General features: G+C 40.6%; 1 protein-coding gene across 4 annotated transcripts; it reads left to right on the top strand.

Moving 5' to 3' along the window:
- The first annotated feature begins 9 nt into the window (after positions 1 to 9).
- On the top strand, positions 10 to 9,774 carry FABP12 (fatty acid binding protein 12). Of its 4 annotated transcripts, none has more exons than XM_015474487.3 (5): positions 10 to 86; positions 1,855 to 1,941; positions 3,781 to 3,953; positions 7,399 to 7,500; positions 9,638 to 9,774. In XM_015474487.3, exons 2-5 carry the CDS (start codon positions 1,869 to 1,871, stop codon positions 9,710 to 9,712), a joined length of 423 nt encoding a protein of 140 aa, XP_015329973.1. In that variant the 5' UTR covers positions 10 to 86; positions 1,855 to 1,868; the 3' UTR covers positions 9,713 to 9,774. The 4 variants fall into 4 exon arrangements, with proteins under 4 accessions (XP_015329973.1, XP_059730441.1, XP_059730440.1 ...); XM_059874458.1 differs by having other exon boundaries at positions 21 to 106; positions 1,887 to 1,941; XM_059874457.1 differs by having other exon boundaries at positions 23 to 106.
- Positions 9,775 to 18,538: the final 8,764 nt, after the last annotated feature.

The raw sequence follows: 18,538 nt of genomic DNA, 5'->3' as shown, positions 1-18,538 counted from the left end.
TGTCAGACCCACAGAGTCATAAACTCAGGCAGCCCCAGCAGCAGGCCCAAGTAAAATCAAAGTTGTGCATCTGGGATCAAGGCTGGGTAAGACCAGGAGATGTGAGGTAACTGTGAGCAGGTAGCCCAGACCATGTCCCCACTGCTTGAGTACCCACCCCCTCAGATCATTCCTAGGACTATGGGTGGGTCCTAGTGATCAGCCGAAGGAGTAGAAGAAGCCTGGACATGAGTTGTGGAGAGGTCAGCTCAGTGTATGGATGTGGGTTGAATGAGCAGTGGTTTAATTACACTCAGGGTAGTAGGACAGTGACTGCAGCCATGAAATTAAAAGATGCTTGCTCCTTGGATGAAAAGCTATGACAAACCTAAATAGTGTATTAAAAAGCAGAGGCATTACTTTGTTGACAAAGATCCATGTAGTCAAAGCTATGGTTATTCTAGTAGTCACAGATGTGAGAGTTGGATTGTAAAGAAGACTGAATGCTGAAGAACTGATGCTTTCAAATTGTGGGGCTGGAGAAGACTCTTGAGAGTCCCTTGCATAAAAACAAGATCAAACAAGTCAACCCTAAATCAACTGGAATATTCACTGGAAAGATTTCATCATAGTTGCTGTATTTCCTTCCTTTTCTTTATGCTCCATTCTCTTGCTCAATATGTACATGACTTAAAATGGTTGTTCTAGCACTGACTAAACTTAACATTTTGGTTCAAATGCCATCTATGGAGTCTCTCTGGTTTTTAGTTCAAAGTATCAATAGATGGGGAAACAGTGGAAACAGTGGCTGACTTTATTTTTGGGGGCTCCTAAATCACTGTAGATGGTGATTGCAGCCATGAAATTAAAATACACGTACTCCTTGGAAGGAAAGTTATGACCAACCTAGACAGCATATTAAAAAGCAGAGACATTACTTTGCCAGCAAAGGTCCATCTAGTCAAGGCTATGGTTTTTCCAGTGGTCATGTATGGATGTGACAGTTGGACTATAAAGAAAGCTGAGCGCTGAAGAACTGATGCTTTTGAACTGTGGTGCTGGAGAAGACTCTTGAGAGTCCCTTGGACTGCAAGGAGATCCAACCAGTCCATCCTAAAGGAGACCAGTCCTGAGTGTTCATTGGAAAGACTGATGCTGATGCTGAAACTCCAGTACTTTGGCCACCTGATGCAAAGAGCTGACTCATCTGAAAAGTCCCTGATGCTGGGAAAGATTGAAGGCAGGAGGAGAAGGGGACGACAGAGGATGAGATGGTTGGATGGCATCACTGACTCAATGGACACGAGTCTGGGTAAACTCTGGGAGTTGGTGATGGACAGGGAGGCCTGGCAAGCTGTAGTCCATGGGGTCGCAAAGAGTCGGGCATGACTGAACTACTGAATTGAACTGAACTGATCAAAAATGAAAATATTACAAGCTCTCTATACAGCTAAGACATTGGCTTTTTTTCTAGATCATCCTTGACTAGAGAAACAGAGAGAGAGACCTGGAATTTAGACATAAGACACAGCTGTCTCAGTTTGCACTTGCTTCACTCATTGCTGTGTGTAGCGTTCTTATGGAAGGAAACAGAAAAGAATTTGTAACATTAGTTTTGACCCTAAATTAGAGTTGGAAAAATTACATCTAGTCCTGCTAAAATCTGTACCATGTTCCATTTTCATCTTGACTTCCTTACATTTGAGAGAGCTTTCCTGCTTTGGGTGGTTTGATGGGACAATGACAAAGATTAGAGTACCTTATTATTTTTTTTTCCCTGACTCTTCTGCACTATCAACCAGAATTGTATTGAAAACAGGTTCCAACATATTTCAAGGAACATACTTATTTATATGATGCAATTTTTCCTTAAAGTCAACTTAGGCAGAATGGTTGATCTGTTCCAGGGAACATGGAAATCCATTTCTTGTGAAAATTTTGAAGAATATATGAAAGAACTGGGTGAGCCATATTTACTTGCATATCACAGCCAGTAAAAGTGGGAGCTTTGACAGCACAGAACTTGCTCTGTGTGAACCTCTTCCTTCAGTTTTTCACATAGAAACAATAAATATTGATTTAGCACCTAGATACAGTTCTGTGCAAAACTAGTTGAAGTTGACATAATCCCTGCTCTCACGTAATTTACCCTTGATTTGCACATGTGCCATATACTAAATAGTAAATGATTTCAATAAATGATTTAAAACAAAAAAATCACATTTAAAAATTAATTAATTTTTAATTGGTGTATATATACTCCAATATAAAATTGGAGTATTACTTTTAATTGGAGTATAAACTTTGTGTTAGTTTTTGCTGTACAACAGTGTGAATCAGCTATATGTACCCATATATGCCCTCCATCTTGGGCCTCCCTCCCACCTCCCCTAACTCACGCCTCTAGGTCATCGCAGAGCGCTGAGGTAAACTTCCTTTGCTATATGGCAGTTTCCCACCACCTATCTATTTTACACGTGGTAGTGTATATATTGGGCTTCCCAGGTGGTGCTACTGGTAGAGAACCTGACTGCCAATGCAGGAGATGCAAGAGACACGTTCAACCCTCGAGTCAGAAAGATCCCCTGGAGAAGGCATGACAATCCACTCCATTTTTGCCTGGAAATCCCATGGACAGAGGAGCCTAGCAGGCTACAGTCCATCGAGTCGCAAAGAGTCAGATACGACTGAGAGATTGTATATACATCAATGCTACTCTCTCAGTTTGTCCCACCCTCTCCTTCCCGACCTGTGTCCACAAATCCGTTCATTATTATCTTGAAAAATGCTCATTTTGCAAACATTTGCTCTGTGCCTTTTGAGGATCGATCTTGTGTTCCAGCTTCTGACGACTGCTGGCATTCCTTAGCATGTGGCCATGGCACATCACTCTTTGCTCCTAAGTCACATTTTCTCCTAGAGTCTAATATCCCTCTTCCTCTTCTTATAAGGAAAATTTCTTCGACATTTCATGTGGACATTTGTGACTATATTTGGGGTCCACCTGGATAACCCAGGATACTCTCCCTATTTCAAGATCCTTAAATTAGGCATCAATAGGGCATAAATAACTAAATATCAGAATGCACATACTATGAAATATTATGTAGCTATGACAAAATCTGTGCTTATATGTACTGACATGGAAACTCTCCAAAACATACAGATATAGGGGAAAATCAAGTTGAATAACAATCGTTATAACAAAACATTTGTATTTTTAAAAATTCTATATATAGTGGTGATGGTTGCATAACATTGTTTATGTACTTACTGACACTTAATTGTACTTAAATTGCACTTACATGTACTGCCATTTAAAATGGTTAAAATGATAAATTTTATGTTATGTATATTTCACAACAGTAAAAATACATAATAGATAAAAACAAACCCTATACATGTGAACATAAAAGAATGTAAGAGAATGAATAAAGATCTGGAAGAATTCATGCCAAAGGGTTTAGTCTCTATGTAAATGAGTGCATTTTTAAAATAAGAAGAAGGTTGATATCTTTAAGAAAATTTTCAGAAGGGTCCATGAAACAATAGGATTAATAGCTACTGGACCAGAAAACATGACAGCTGTTAGATCAAAACTGGAGATAGATTTTTTTTTTTTTTTCTGTAAAAAATACCCTATTTTAACATATAATGGTGGTGCTACTAGCTTAGAAGTTTGAATTCAAGCAGAGTCAAATCTGTTTAGCTCTAAAACCTCCTAATTAGCATATACAGCTAACGAGAGTCTTGGGAGACAACAACAGATTTAATCACTGTGTCCTTTTATCTGTTTTCCAGGAATAGGAAGAGCCAGCAGGAAACTAGGCTGTCTGGCAAAGCCCACTGTGACCATCATGACAAAGGAAGATCTGATCACTATAAAAACCAAAAGCATCTTTAAAAATAATGACATCTCCTTTAAACTGGGAGAAGAATTTGAGGAAACCACACCAGGTGGCCATAAAACCAAGGTGAGGCCTTCAACATTTTCAGATAAATTTAATTACGAATGTTAATTTTGAAATCTTCCCAGGTAAGTAAGCAATTATGGTGAACATATCTAAAGTGTGTTAGATAAACTTTTGTCTTAAGCCTTGGTCTGAGGAACTCAAATTTTAATATACATACAAATCTCACGGCATGTTAGTAAAAAATGCCTACTTCCAGATTCCATCACCAGAGGCTGTGGTATCTGGGACCAGAACTGAAAATGGTGTTTTTAACAATTCTTACGCAAATATTGAACAGAAAACACTTTCAGAATCATTTTTAGACCTCAGAAACAAAACTCTGCCTTTCCATTTTGTAGCAGTTTTCCATACATGGATTTACAATGAATAAAAAACTTGTGTTAGTTGGCATGCATGCGTGTGTATGTGTGTGCATGCTCAGTCAAGTCTGACTCTTTGCAACTCCGTGGACTGTAGCCCACCAGGCTCCTGTGTTCATGGGATTCTCCAGGCAAGAATACTGGATTGGGTTGCCATTTCCTTCTTCAGGGGATCTTCCCGACCCATAGATTAAATCCATCAAATCCAAGTCTCTTGCGTCTTTTGCATTAGCAGGCAGATTCTTTACCACTGTGCCACATGGGAAGCCCATTAGCAGGTATGGGTGAGGTTATGTCACAGTAACAAATTATCCACAAGCTCTCAGTGCTTACACAATCGGAGTTCTAACTCATAGTACATATTCAGTGTTATGGTGGAGTTGGAGAAGTTTCTTTGTGGAGGAGGAGGCTGGAGATGGGGGCGTAGAGTATCTGTCCCTCTTAATTTCTCCAGGGACCAGGCTAAAGGAGATTCAACTAACCTGTAGCTGGACCATCTGAAGTTTGTGATCTAAGTCAACAAAATAGGGAAAGAGACACTAGGCTTTTTATTGTCTACACCTGGAGTTGAAACACACTTTCACTCATGGGCTTCAACTTCAATATACAATTTACCTATATTACACAATTTATTTATATTTTTTGTTTATTGACTGTTCCTCCACACTAGAATATAAGCTCTTCCAAGAAAGGATGTCTTGTCTGTTCTGTTTCACAGAACCTAGTGATATTACATAATACTAATATTTGCTCAATAAATATGTATCATTTGAATGAAAGCACTCAATAGATTGTTAAACAATATGGATAGTGAAGTCCTAATAAAAGGAACTGAATACCACATTATCAGATTTCTGTTAAATAATATGAGACTTCACATTCCTGTATAATATCAAATGGAAGAATTTTGACCAAAAATGTTTAATAAAGATGTCTATACTAAATTAAAAAAAAAAAAAACTACCAAAACAAAAAGACTGGAAAGTATAGAAGTGCAGAAAGGAAATTTGGTAACTATCATTATCTCTATCACAGGACAGACTGTAAATAATTCTGGTAGAAAACCCAGCTCAGTGGATGCATAAACTCTGAGGTGTAAGCTTTTCCAGTAGCCATGTATGGCTGTGATAGTCAGACCATAAAGAAAGCTGGGTGTCAAAGAATGGATGCTTTTGAACTGTGGTCTTGGAAAAGACTCTTGAGAGTGTCTTGGACAGCAAGGAGATCAAATCAGTCAATGCTAAAGGAAATCAGTCCTGAATATTCACTGGAAGGACTGATATTGAAGACGAAGCACCAATACTTTGGCCACCTGATACGAAGAACTGACTCATTGGAAAAGACCCTGATGCTGGGAAAGATTGAAGGCAGGAGGAGAAGGGGATGACAGAGGATGAGATGGTTGGATGGCATCACCAACTCAATGGACATGAGTTTGAGCAAGCTCTGGAAGTTGGTGATGGACAGGGAAGGCTGGCATGCTGCAAGCTATCCATGGGGTCGCAAAGAGTTGGACACAACTGAGCAACTGAACTGAACTGCAATAGAGTTTAACAGGGTTATCTCTAAACTTTGAGGAGCAGGCTGCAAACTCTGGCTCAGGATTGTGTGGGTGTAAATCCCACCTCTGCCACCAATCATTCAATCAACCGTGTGACTATGAGCAAGTCACAGACTCATGGTGACTCAGCCATTTCATTTGCAAAAGGGGATAATTATAGAGTGTGTGTGTACTCAGTCATGCCCAACTCTTTGTGACCCAGTGGACTATAGCCCTCCAGGTTCCTCTGTCCATGGGATTATCTCGGCAAGAACACTGGAGTGGGTTCTCATTTCCTCCTCTGGGGTATCTTCCCAACTCAGGAATAGAACCCGCACCTCCTGTGCCTCCTGCATTGGCAGGTGGATTCTTTATCACTGAGCCACTTGGGAAGCCCAATAATTATAGTACTTACGTCGTAAGGTTGATGTGAGAATTACATGAATATGTTAATACTCTTGAAGAATGCCTCACACACAATAAATAGTGCTACCAAAGTGCTAGCTACTGTTGTTGTTACAATTACTATCATTTCTATTTATTATTTATTTTACTATTATTATTATTGCTTTACTCTCTATTGCCATTTTATTATAAAGCATACAACTCAGGAACAACAAAAGGGAAGAAATGCATAAGACAAGGTATGTGGGAAATGGTTTGAAGTTTCCATACCCCTCCAGGTACACAACCTTCCCAGCACACTAATATGTTCATCAGGGCTTCCCTGGTGGATCGGTGGATCAGTGGTAAAGAATCCACCTGCTATTGTAGGGAACATGAGTTCAATCCCTGGTCCAGGAAGATCCCACATGCTGAGGAGCAGCTAAGTCTGTGCTCCACAGTTATTGCACCTGTGCCCTAGAGCCCAGCAACCACAACTACTGAGCCCACACACTCTAGAGCTTGTGTTCCACAACAAGAGAAGCCGGCACAGTGAGAAGCCCTCACCTCACAACTAGAGACTAATCCCTGCTTGTTGCAACTAGAGAAAAGCCTGAGCAAAGCAGTGAAGACCCAGCACAGCCAAAGATAAAGAAGTAAATAGATAAACTTATTAAAAAAAAATAATATGTTCATCAACTGGAAGCTCTACAAATCCCATCATTTTTTCACTGTAATACGTGCCACACCATTTTATATTCCCACAACACTATAATTATTTTTATATTGTTGGAGTAAGAAGAGGAAATGGGATCTTACATTGGGAGTTTGAATTAGCTTCACATATGTTTTTAAACTTGAAACTCACTTGTGATTCTTTACACAAAAAGATAATACTTGGCCTGTACAATAAATATATTTTGTAAAAACTTTACTTACTCCTGAAGGTAATATTTAGTTTTTACTCTTTTAAAACCTTTTCCCCCAGAAGAATCAGCCAACAAATTTACTGTTGATGAAGTCTCAGAATAAATGGAATTGTAAACACCATTCAAAAACTACCTGAGAATATCACAACAGCTGAAAAGAATTTGTCTCCTGATAAAATTTTAGAGTTCATATGTCACAGTCTGAGCTGAATTTGGTCTTGTCTGTGTTTCAGAGTACGGTAATCTTAGATGATGACTCCTTGGTTCAGGTTCAGGACTGGGATGGCAAAGAGATCACCATAAGGAGGAAGCTGGTGGATGAGAAAATGGTCGTGGTGAGTGAACTGTTTATCATTTTTTCTATCTAACACCTATATATTGGAGAAGGCAATGGCACCCCACTCCAGTACTCTTGCCTGGAAAATCCATGGACGGAGGAGCCTGGTAGGCTGCAGTCCATGGGGTCGCGAAGAGTCAGACACAACTGAGCGACTTCACTTTCACTTTTCTCTTTCATGCATTGGAGAAGGAAATGGCAATCCACTCCAGTATTCTTGCCTGGAGAATCCCAGGGACAGCGGAGCCTGGAGGGCTGCCATCTATGGGGTCGCACAGAGTCGGACACGACTGAAACGACTTAGCAGCAGCAACACCAAAATATGGGCTTCCCAGGTGGCTCAGTGGGTAAAGAATCCACCTGTAATGCAGGAGATGCAGGATATGCAGGTTTGATTCCTGGGTTGAGAAAATTGCCTGGATGAGGGCATGGAAACCCACTCCAGTATTCTTGCCTGGAGAATCCCAAGGAGAGAGGAGCCTGATGGACTACAGTCCATAGAGTCTCAAAGAGTTGGACATGAGTGAAGCGATTGAGCATGCACGCAATAACTGTATATAAAATCACGCAACTTGTTCTAAAACAATAGGAGTGAATGTAGTTTTTCTTTTTCCTCTTGCTTTATAAGAATGGGAGTGGGGGATATTGGCAGATAAATATATGATCATGAAGATTAGAAAATGTGCAAGGATTGAGAAACTAAAAACCTAGAGAGAATTTATAAAATTGTCTTGCCTCATATTTGGATTGGTGTGGAAGCCAAAACAAGCACGTATTTGTGCAAGAAAGATTTCAGTAGGGATTGAGAATTGTTGCTGACCCTTTGCTCCACACCAGGGTGAATTTCTCAGTTTTCCAGATCAACACCAAGTGAAAGCATGAAAAGGAAATTTAAACGAGAGAGGCAAAGCTTAAGTACTGTCTGGCTGATGTCTAGATCAATTGACACAAGTAAAAACTAACACTTAATGGCTACCATGTCCCCATGTTTTCATGTACTATTTAACCAATCTTCACAATACTCCTGTGAAATAAGATTACTTAATCCATTTAATGGGTGGGGAAACTGAGAATCAGACACTGACTTACCTGAGGATATTTGGCTGTGAAAATGTGGTGGTGCTGGGGTTAAAATCCAGGTTGGCTTAATTCCAACATCTACATTTTTTTAGTCTATCCTGTGCCTCTCAGGATGGCTTCCCCAATCATCTTTTTCGTTTGTACAGAATGGAGGGAAACATGCTCATGATTCTCCTCTTCTCAAACCCTACCTCCACTAAAATGAATAAAATGGTAGTTCTGGGCACAGTATAAAATAGTTCTTTCAAAGGAAATATAAAAAATCTATCCTCATTTCTTAATGTAAGGATATTTTTTTTCAACAATGGAGTACATCCCCTTATAAAATAGGAAGTGGAAGACTAAGGATGATTGATTTTATTGCTTTCTATAAAGACCTTAATCACTAAACAGATAGGTTTAAATAGTTCATTAGAAAAAATATTAGATTCAGAATCTGAAGACATGGATTTCCATCTCTATGTTCAGTTCTTATGTGACTTTGGAAAAGCCATTCATCCTCTCCAAGATTCAGTTTTCTTGCCTTCAAAATGTAGGAAAAAAAATTTTGGATAGAATTAAATACCATCATGTGTATATCAGTGCTCTGAAAATCATGAAATACTGTATTGATGTATATTATTATTTGAAAAATATAGAGTATCTATAAAAATGCTTCAATGTAGGCATTTGAAAATGTTTTAATAAAGATTTCAAGTTCATATAAATAAACTTTTTCTGTATATATATCTGTATATGCATATACGCATATATTTACACATTGTGTCATATATATCATATGTAATTGTGGTTTATATGTGTATGTACATATATACTCTTACTTTAAGTAGAATATTACTTTATCACAAGTGAAATATTCTGTTTTATTGGTGCCAAATCTTATATATGTATACATGGCAAAATCACTTCGTAAATAGTTTTGATTTATAGTTGTCTATAGATTTCTTTTCCGAATTTTTAAGGAATGTATGTATGCATAGCAATTAGTTTGCCTTTTTCTAAATGTCAGTTTCACCAGCAGTACTGAAATATCTTGTCCTTTGTTTGTCTTCAAGGAAAGTGTGGTGAACAATGTTACCTGCACACGAACATATGAGAGAGTACAAACAAACCCAGTCTCAAACTCTTAGGCACTCTCAAACTGTGATCCAAACTGCCAAGGCTGTTTAAATAAAAATATTATGACAACTAATATGAGAGAACCTTTGCAAAAATGCCAACAGCTTTGGATGCCATGCTGAATACGCCTGTACAATAGAGTACTTTTCATACTGTTCATGGGGTTCGCAAAGCAAGAATACTCAAGTGGTTTGCCATTCCCTTCTCCAGTGGACCATGTTTTGTCATGACCCATCCATCTTGGGTGACCCTACCCGGCATGGCTCATAGTTTCTTTGAGTTAGACAGGGCTGTGGTCCATGTGATCAGCTTGATTCATTCAGATCAGTCGCTCAGTCATGTCTGACTCTTTGCGACCCCATGAATCGCAGCATGCCAGGCCTCCCTGTCCATCACCAACTCCCGGAGTTCACTCAGACTCACATCCATCGAGTCAGTGATGCCATCTAGCCATTTTATCCTGTCGTCCCCTTCTCCTCCTGCCCCCAATCCCTCCCAGCATCAGCGTCTTTTCCAATGAGTCAACTCTACGCATGAGGTGGCCAAAGTACTGGAGTTCAGTTTGATTAGTTTTCTGTAATTGTGGTTTTCATTCTGTCCTGCTCTCTGATGGATAAGGATAAGAAGTTTATGGAAGCTTCCTGATGGGAGAGACTGACTGTGAGGGAAACTGGGTTTAGTTCTGATGGGCTGGGCCATGCTCAGGAAATCTTTAATCCAATTTTCTGTCAATGGGTGGGGCTGTGTTCCCTCCCTGTTGATTGGCCTGAGACCAAATTATGGTGGAGGTAATGAAGATAATGGTGACCTCCTTCAAAAGGTCTCATGCACACACTGCTGCATTCAGTGCCCTCGATCCTGCAGCAAGCCACTGACAACCCACATCTCTGGTGGGGACTCTTGGATACTCACAGGCAAGTCTGGGTCAGCCTCTTGTTGGATCACTGCTCCTTCCTCCTGGGTCCTGGTGAGCACAGGTTTTGTTTGAAAGAAAAAAAGGTTTTGTTTAAAGAAAGGTGAGCACCAAAGAATTGATGCTTTTGAACTGTGGTGTTGGAGAAGACTCTCGAGAATCCCTTGGACTGCAAGGAAATCAAACCAGTCCATCCTAAAGGAAATCAGTCCTGAATATTCACTGGAAGGCCTGATGCTAAAGCTAAAACTCCAATACTTTGGCCACCTGATATGAAGAACTGACTCCTTGGAAAAGACCCTGATACTGGGAAAGATTGAAGGCTGGAGGAGAAGGGGATGACAGAGGATGAGAAGGTTGGATGGCATCACCGACTTGATGGACATGAGTTTGAGCAAGCTCTGGGAGTTAGCGATGGACAGGGAAGTCTGGCATGCTGCAGTCCATGGAGTCGCAAAGAGTCGGACATGCCTGAGCGACTGAACTAAACTGATAGAGTACCTTGGCATTGGCTTCTATAAGAAACTGGAACGATACATCCTGTTTAAGTCAGAATTGCTATAATATATTCGGGGAGGCGGATTCATGTTAACTTTTCTCTTGTGGGCATATTGTGTCCATCTTTTAATTTCAACATGAACATGAACTGCAAAATATTGGGAAAATAATTCAAATTTTAAATAAACTAATCGGGACAGAGAATAACTCACAGGTTATATCTCAGCTGTATGTGAGAGGGAAATAAATAGGTTTGGAAGGAGTGCAATAGCTGATCATCTAAGTTATCACTGAAAACCAATACAAAGGAAAATACATTGTTTTATTTGCATCAAATGTGGACTCATCACTTTATCTTGTAGGTCAGATCAGCAAACAGGTCAAGACTGGCAAACTGTACATGTCAATATCACCCCAATGGTTTCAGGAAGAATTGGAAACTGGAATCCATATTTCCTAATTATTTACCCCACAGTCGTAACAAAGGGAATCTAGGTAGAAACAGGTTCACAGTATATAGCATGAATCAAATATAACACTACATCAAACTAAGGAACACACAAGCTTTTCTTCATCTTAAAACATGTGGTGGGGCGCTACAACTTTGTCCAGGTGAGAACATGGAGTTTGACCATTTGAACTCATGGCATGTCATTGCTTATTTGCCTGCATTGGTCTATAAGGGGTCTTGGCGCTCCAGAGAAGTGAGAGGAGTGCTTGCTTTGGGCATATTGGAACAATGCAGAAGACAATGGAAGGCATAGGAAAACATCCTCTGGACTTCTTGGAGTTGACAGAGGAAAGAGTCTAGGCAGAGGCTGAAGGAGCAGTTTCTCTGGGACCTGGTGTAGGCTGTAGATGTGGGAGGCTCTGCAGCAGAGCCCAGGTAACAGCTTGCTGCATCGAGACAGAAAAGACCCTTCTCCCGCATTGGAACTGAACCCAGCACCGTTTTGACACCACACGGGTCAGTGGCTGTGGGACCTTCCCTAACAGTGCTTCTGTCTTTGGTATGAGGGGTTCTTGTCTGCATTGGTAAGGGGTAGTCTTGTGGGCCGGAGAAGGCAATGGCACCCCACCCCAGTACTCTTTCTTGGAAACTCCCATGGACAGAGGAGCCTGGTAGGCTGCAGTCCATGGGGTCGCAAAGAGTCAGACATGACTGAGCGACTTCACTTTCACTTTTCACTTTCATGCATTGGAGAAGGAAATGGCAACCCACTCCAGTGTTCTTGCCTGGAGAATCCCAGGGACGGGGGAGCCTGGTGGGCTGCCGTCTATGGGGTCGCACAGAGTCAGACACGACTGAAGCAACTTAGCAGCAGCAGCAGCAGCAGTCTTGTGGGCAGTGGGAGCCAGTGCAGGAAGCCTTGTGGTAAAGGGATAGGTATCAGTTCCAGCAGAACACAGGACCCCCCGATGACTCCTGGGCGTTTGAATATTGATGTTAATATGATTTTGTCAACAATCTGATCAAGTCTAGAGACTTTAGAGTATTCCAAAACATACACTCACAAATACAACTGCAGCAAGCAAAAGTTTTCCAAGAGGGAGAGTGAACAGCTTACCTTCTTCTCACCCCTTCACCTGATTGAAAATTACTAAAGTAAAAGGTCACCCACTCTGGCTGATGGATGTGGAATATCCCTCAAGTATCCATTTAAAATTGGCAATCCATCTATAACCAAATCCATCAAGACTACCACTGCTTTAAAGTGATGCTGTGATTCAGGATTCACTGTACATTCAATATGTACCAGGTGCCGTGTGAGAACTGGCGATGGAAGGAGAGCTAAGTTGTGTTCACTGTCCTGGATTGACTCAGAAGAGAAGGGATCATTTGGAAAGTACCACATCAGTATGCTAATCTCAAGGAATCTATAAATACAGACAAGACCCAACATATGACAGTTCCAAGCAAGATTTTCCACCTTTGCACTGGTGTAAATGAGATACGTATTCAGTAGAAACATACTTCAAATTTTGAATTTTGATCTGTTTCCCCAGTCTAGTGGTGGTGGTCTAGTCGCTAAGCCATGTCTGACTCTTGTGATCCCATAGACTATAGCCTGCCAGGCTCCTCTGTCTGTGGAATCTTCCAGGCAAGAATATTGGAGTAGGTTGTCATTTCCTGCTTCAGTATTCTTGCCATATATTTCCTAAAATATATACATATACTTATAAAATTATAAAATATATAAAAAGTATATATAATTATAAAATGGGCTTTGTGTTAGATGATTTTGCCTGTCTGTAGGCTAATATAAGTGTTCTGAGCACATTTAAGGTAGGTTAGGCTAAGCTATAATGTTTGGTAGGGTAGATGTTTTCAACGCATGTTTTGACATGATGTTTTTGACTTAGGATGAGTTTATCAGCGTGTAACCCCATTGTGAGTCGAGGAAGATCTGTAGCAGATTTTAAAACAAATGTTTCCACCTGGAAAGGAAGGTCTAATACCACTTTCTTGGTGAATAACTGTCTAGCTCAGGAGGAAAGAATATTAACAATCAGGGTGGCGGGAGCAGCAAGGATGAGGACAGCAGTCATGGCGGCAGGAGAACAGGTGGACCCTGTGTCCTTCCCATCTGTCCTAGGGACGCAGCCTCTGGGCTGCAGCCTCCATGTGGACTGCACCAACACAGTTCAAGTCAATGATCATCATTCAGGATACTTAGGGAACGTGGAGGCATTCCTAGAAAGACATGACCTGACCTGTATTTCCTAAGCTGGGAAAGTTTTTGACTTCTCTGGTGGTCCAGTGGCTAAGACTCCCTGGTCCCAAAGCAGGGAGTTCAATTCCTGGTCGGGGAACTATTAACAGATCCCACATGCCCAATGCTGCAACTACCGCAACAAAGTTGAAGATTCCATATGCTTCAACTAAGATCTGGCACGGTCAAAATATAAATATTAAAAATGTTTAAAGTATTTTTATTGTTTTTTAAAAATTATATTCTTTGATTCAGATTTGGCCAAAGTATTACTAGAATAAAAATCAGAAAACCACTGACTACAGAAAGGAAGGATATTTGGGTTTTATTAAACAGTGGAATTAAAAATGCTGAGCATTTTCTTTCTGGTAAACACATTTGGAAAAATGATGTTCCATTTGAGTAATTCAGTTGACAATTTGAGGTGGAAAATAAAATAATAATATTAATAGCAGACTGCTTTTTGAGTAGTTATTAAGGGCCAGGCACTGTGTTTACCACTGTTTGTGCAAACTTTATCTTCTTTCTCTTCTGTAAAGTTTTAACAAAGGTATAAACTAAAACCCAGGGAGGTTAATTTTTTTTGCTTGAAGTTCCTCAGGTCATCAATATCATGGTCAATGTTCATAGCAAGGTCTCTGTGATTCCAAGTCTATATTCTTTAACCCTGATGCCAGAATGCCTCTCCCAAAAATCAAGATTAGAGTTTCTTTGAGAGTCTTTCTGTGTAATAATAATACAAATAAATGCATAGTTAAAACCATTAATCTGAACGTGTAAAGCCTGAGAAACCTGCCCTACCTAAACTCTCATGCCCTAAACTGTTCAGAAAGATCACCTGAAGATTTAAGAAGCAAAAGCAGCCAACCAATGACTAATCTATCCTTGTGTGAGACAGATTTGTCAGGAAATCCTTGCTTAGTGTACAAACAAAAGGAATAAAATCTAAGATTCAGGGACTGGAGGAGCTGACTAAGAGAAACAGAAAGTCAAGTAAGTTTTAGCTTAGCATTTGTAGATGAGAATTATGTATAAGAATCAGTGGAAGAATACAGTTGCATGCTATGAATCTGGGGAATTTTTACCTTGACACAGATTTCCTGGTGGCTCAGATGGTAAAGAGACTACCTGCAATGCAGGAGACCCAGGTTCAATCCTTGGGTTGGAAAGATCCCCTGAAGAAGGAAATGGCAACCCACTCCAGTATTCTTGCCTGTAGAATCCCATAGACAGAAGAGCCTGGAGGGCTATAGCCCATAGCGTCACAAAGAGTCGGACATGACTGAGCAACTTCACTTTTGCTTTCTTTCTGTGTGGAGAAGACACAGAAAGATACTGTTAGCACGAGACAGGGCTCTGAGGCTCATAAAATAGAATTTCTCATTCAAGAGGTTGGAGAACTGAGGTGCCCTTGAGGACGAAGGTGCGAGGTCTTGTCTGTGGTTGTCCAAGTTCTGACTGCTCTCTGGCGTCTAGTGTAGATCTGTTCTTGGCAATTGCTAGAGACCATTTGGAATCCTATAGACAAAACGAAAGGAAAACTAAAGCCACTAGTCTAAACCTAGTTTGAGCAGAATTGTTGATGATCTTTGACATTTAACAAAATGAATATACTGAATCCAGTCTAGCACCAGATACATACATGACTTTAGCTGATAGAAACAGACTCATTTAAGCCTTATGGCAAAGAATTACACATGCCTTATTTTGTGATCTAAGCACTTCTTTGCATAAGCTGCAAAACTTATTGACCTGATTTTGGTCACAGGCAGTTTTCAACATCTTTTTTTTTCAATTAATTGACAGTTGTGCCAAATAAATTATATGCAGAGCCTTAATGTATAAAACAGATGAATGCAGAACGCTTCTGTTTGTGCAGGAGGTCCCAAAATCCCATGCATGATTCCATCGGCTTTTCCCATGTTCTAGCAAGGTTCTAGAGCAGGAGTCTCCAATACCCAGCAGAGGACCAGTACTGGTCTCAGCCTGTTAGGAACCAGAATGTACAACAGGAGGTGAGCAGGCGGCAAGAGAGCAAAGTTTCCCCTGCCTCTCCTCATTGTTCCCTATTGCTCACACTGGTATTAGCACCTGAACCACCCTTTCCCATCCCTGCACCCCACCTCCACTGCCCATCTGTGGAAAAATTGTCTTCCATGAAACCGGTCCCTGTTGCCAAAGATGTTGGGGACCCGTGTTCTATAGGACACCTTTTACTCACTTCCCGTCTGCTGAGAGCGACCTTCATGAGAGACCGGTGGGGTTGAGACCCAGATTTCTGAGAAGGAGACTCCATATGAGTGGGGCTGGTTCCTCTGCTGGGATGCCATGATTCTGAGAGAGTTGGAAAACTAAACTGAAATCAAATGCAGCTACTGCAACCTACTGAAGACCTGCTGGCAGTCTGAAGTATTGCTGGGTCATGCTGGTAGGAACAAAGAATATGACATTTGAGTAAAGCTAGGAGCGAGTTCCCAGGTGGCACTAGGGTGAAGAATCCACCTGCCAATTTAAGAGATGTAAGAGATAGTTTCAGTCCCTGGATTGGGAAGAGCCCCTGGAACAGCATGTAGAAACCCACTCCAGTATTCTTGCCATAGACAGAGGAGCCTGGTGGGCTACAGTCCATAGCGTCACAAAGAGTCAGACATGACTGAAGCGACGTGGCACATAAGGGAGTTGGGGAATGAGCCTGTCATTTAAGCAGATCAATCAGGAAGTTGAAACAATAATCCAGGTATGTTGATGATGTGACTTGCAATAGAGATGGCAGTGGGGATAGCAAGAGGTCATGGAATTTGGAATACAGTTCTAAATTAGAGTTAACAGAATTTACAGATAGATTGAATTTGAAAGAAGGAGAGTGCTAAGCATGATTTAAAATGTTTGGTCTTAGATTTTAGAGAGTTGTGTTATTAAGTAACTTTGCCTCAAAGCTATGCCATATAATGTCTGATTTCATAAGTTCACTGGAAAACTAAACAGGACATGAAAACCAGCTAAACTGATTGCCCAAAGTGGCTAATTTATTTACTTAGAAAATACTAGAGAGTTGCTTCCTGGCCATGATCCAGTAGTAGGGGTCAAATTTACTTCCCACCTGAAACAACAGAAAAACACACCCATTCTATGAAACACTGGTTTGTAAGACACAGGACTTCAGAAAAATTAGAACAGGAATCCCTGAGAGAAGGGAAACAAATGAGATAAGCTCATTCACTAACCCAGTCTCTTCATATACTCAGGGGATACCAGCACCAGCTTGGCAGTGTGCCTTCTACTCTAAAGTCTGAGTCCCAGCATATGGGAGGCTTTCTCCAAGCTATTAAAGTCTAAAACCCCATTCCTCTTCCTTTGCTCCTGCAACCCATAGTGTTAGTAGCTGAATTCTACTGCTTACTCTCTCTCTCTGTTATCTCTGTGACATTTTTAGTTCTCTAATACCAGCTTCAACAATTTCTTATATTAAAAACTCTTTGCTGTGTGGTTTCTACTTATTCTGACTGGTATAGACTGTCTACTGTGTGTTAAGACATGTACTAGGTCACTGAAGTTAAATAATACCCAAGATTATGGAGATACTAATGACACATCCAGGATCCCAGGCTATCACATTATAAAGCTTTTGCCCTCAGTCACTAAGTAACATTGCAGTCAGGTAGAAGGCTTTGAAAGAAAAGTAGGTCTTTCAGCTTTATTTCTGAGATTATGCTTAAAGCCAGGATTATTTCTAATTGTGTGTTACATTTTACTTTAAAAGATATTGAAGGCTAGCAAAGGATAGAGAAGGAATGGAAGAGTAATTTAATCTCCAGAATTCTATTACTATTATTTCAGTGCCTATAGTAAAGTATGGCTGTCCTTGGTGGCTCAGATGATAAAGAATTTGCCTGCAATGTGGGAGACCTGGGTTCGATCCCTGGTTTGGAAAGATGCCCTGGAGGAGGGCATGGCAACCCACTCCAGTATTCTTGCCTGGAGAATCCTCATGGACAAAGGAGCCTGGTGGGCTACAGTCCATGGGTTCACAAAGAGTCAGACATGACTGAGCGACTAAGCACACACATGGTAAAGTATTGGGACTTTGTGTTTATTTTTTGGTAATAGTGACCCATGAATACCAAGCACAGATTTATCACATGTGAAACATAGGAATGCAAGATGTAACATCTTGTGTTTGGCAATCTTTATTTTGTCTTTTCCCTTGAGGAGAGTCTAAAATGTGTTTCAAAATTATAAAGTCCTGGAAAGCCCACAGTTTGCAATAGAACAGTTCAGGTCAGCATAGTCTTCAATCTAGATTCCAGTTCCTTTCTTCTCTTGTAGTACTACACTTCATTTTTTGTTTGTTTGTTTGTTTCCCTAGAGAGTTACCATCTCCTGAACAGATGTAGGCATTCAAAGAGGCAGTATGTTGTACTGATGGGTATTAACCTCTCAAGTCTCTATTGTCAGCACCCACCTCCATTCCCACTACTGCATTAAGGATGGGCAAAAAGGAAAAGCTATGTCTTCTCCTGCACTAGGACTTCAGATACATGTTTCTAATGAATTCTAATCTCATAAAGCTGGCTACATGCTTTACTGAAGTGAGCATCTATACTCATTAGTATAAGCGTGCATGTGTGCTAAGTGGCTTCAGTTGTGTCTGATTCTTGGCGACCCTATGGACTGTAGCCCATCAGGCTTCTCTGTCCATGGGATTCTCCAGG

The sequence above is a fragment of the Bos taurus genome, chromosome 14 (genome assembly GCF_002263795.3).
Source record: "Bos taurus isolate L1 Dominette 01449 registration number 42190680 breed Hereford chromosome 14, ARS-UCD2.0, whole genome shotgun sequence".
Taxonomy (NCBI): Eukaryota; Metazoa; Chordata; class Mammalia; order Artiodactyla; family Bovidae; genus Bos; species Bos taurus.
Note: the sequence above shows the minus strand (reverse complement) of the source record. Positions and strands in the feature narration are given on the sequence as shown.